Below are 1,510 nucleotides of genomic sequence, written 5' to 3'. Positions count from 1 at the left end.
GGTCCTGGTTCTGGTTCTGGCCCAGGCTCAGGTTCTGGCTCTAGTTGTGTTTCAGGTTCTGGTTCTGGTACCGGGCAGGCTGGCCGTGTCTGCGCTGAACAGGTCGGTCAGCCCCATCTGCTGCAGCTTGTCCTTCAGGCTGAAGCTGTCCTCCACCCGGAAGCGTGGGACGGAGACGGACACGGAGGTGTCTCTCATCTGGTCCAGCCAGCTCTTCAGCTTGTTCTGGTCCAGATTCTGCTCCACCTGAACGGAAAAACCCAATAAATTATCCGGCATTCATCCCGGCGCGTCCTGGTCGGCGGTTCCGCTTACGGCTGCAGTGTGTGACGTTTATGAAAAATCATTTGTTGCCGTGACAGTTTGTAAAAACACAAATCATCTATGAGAAAAATTATCTTGCTAACTAAAAACAACCAATCAGAGGCAGGAGGCGGGTCTTAGCGCCGCCAATCACCCTCTGTATGTTAGGAGTGCTAATGCCAGTTAGCATAGCCACCAATGGCGGTGGATAAATGGTTTTCCGGTAATGGTGGGTTATTTCTGTGATATTAGCACATTTAGCAGCATGTTCATGAGTGTGATTGACAGCGCCTGTCCTGTTGGCTCTGATTGGTTGTTTTTGGTTCATTTCTTCAAGCAGCAGCTCAGGCAAGAGGTGGAGGAGATCTACCTTTTTATTAGTCTCATAAACTCAGAACATAAAAATTATAAAAGTTACAAACTTGTCAGTTTCTCTGCTTTCCTGTTAAAAAAATAATATTCACAGGCCTGATGAATGTCTAATGTTGGCAGGAATGTCCCTCCCTACTCGCCCACCTCAGCAGTAACGGTTTTTACGTTTTCACTTTCCTCGGCCTGAACGTTTACCCGGAGGAAAAACACGGAGGAGGCAACGAAGCCCACCTGACGGAGCGGATGGCCTTTGTTTGGCAGGACGATCACCATGGTGATGTCGTCTCCTCGGTACGGCATCTCCAGCAGCTGCACCTTCTCCTCACGCAGGTCCCTGTAGTTGAACTTGGTCTCCTGGTACATCATGTTGACCTCGCAGCTGCGGCTCTCGTCCACAAAGAAGTCCGACGCCATCAGGTTGTCTTTGGGAAACTTGTTTTTCCACAAACCCTGGAAGGGAAGCAGTGTTCAGGAACATCACATTATCTTTGTCCATCCATCCATTTTCTTTCACCCTTGACCCTCAGTGGGGTCAGGAGGTGCTGGTGCCTCTCCAGCTGGCGTGCCGGGTGAGAGGCGGGGTCACCTGGACAGGTCAACACAGAGACACACAGGACAGACACACAACCATGCACACACACACTCACACCTAGGGGCAATTTGGAGAGGCCAATTAACCTGACAGTCATGTTTTTGGACTGTGGGAGGAAACCGGAGTACCCAGAGAAAACCCACACATGCACAGGGAGAACATGCAAACTCCATGCAGAAAAGACCGGGACTGGGAATCGAACCCAGAACCTTCTTGCTGCAAGGCAACAGCTCTACCAACTGC

The 1,510-nt window shown here is 50.7% G+C and overlaps 1 protein-coding gene across 1 annotated transcript in view; it reads right to left on the bottom strand.

The window, feature by feature from the left end:
• Positions 1-1,510, bottom strand: part of serpinc1 (serpin peptidase inhibitor, clade C (antithrombin), member 1) — a 12,095-nt gene that overhangs the window by 2,267 nt on the left and 8,318 nt on the right. Inside the window, exons 5-6 of the mRNA XM_008406361.2 lie at positions 907-1,125; positions 72-246 (exon numbers count right to left, since the gene is read on the bottom strand). Coding sequence (XP_008404583.1) covers positions 72-246; positions 907-1,125 — 394 coding nt within the window. The remainder of the gene's footprint in view (positions 1-71; positions 247-906; positions 1,126-1,510) is intronic.

The sequence above is a fragment of the Poecilia reticulata genome, linkage group LG4, assembly GCF_000633615.1.
Source record: "Poecilia reticulata strain Guanapo linkage group LG4, Guppy_female_1.0+MT, whole genome shotgun sequence".
NCBI classification, from domain to species: domain Eukaryota; kingdom Metazoa; phylum Chordata; class Actinopteri; order Cyprinodontiformes; family Poeciliidae; genus Poecilia; species Poecilia reticulata.
Note: the sequence above shows the minus strand (reverse complement) of the source record. Positions and strands in the feature narration are given on the sequence as shown.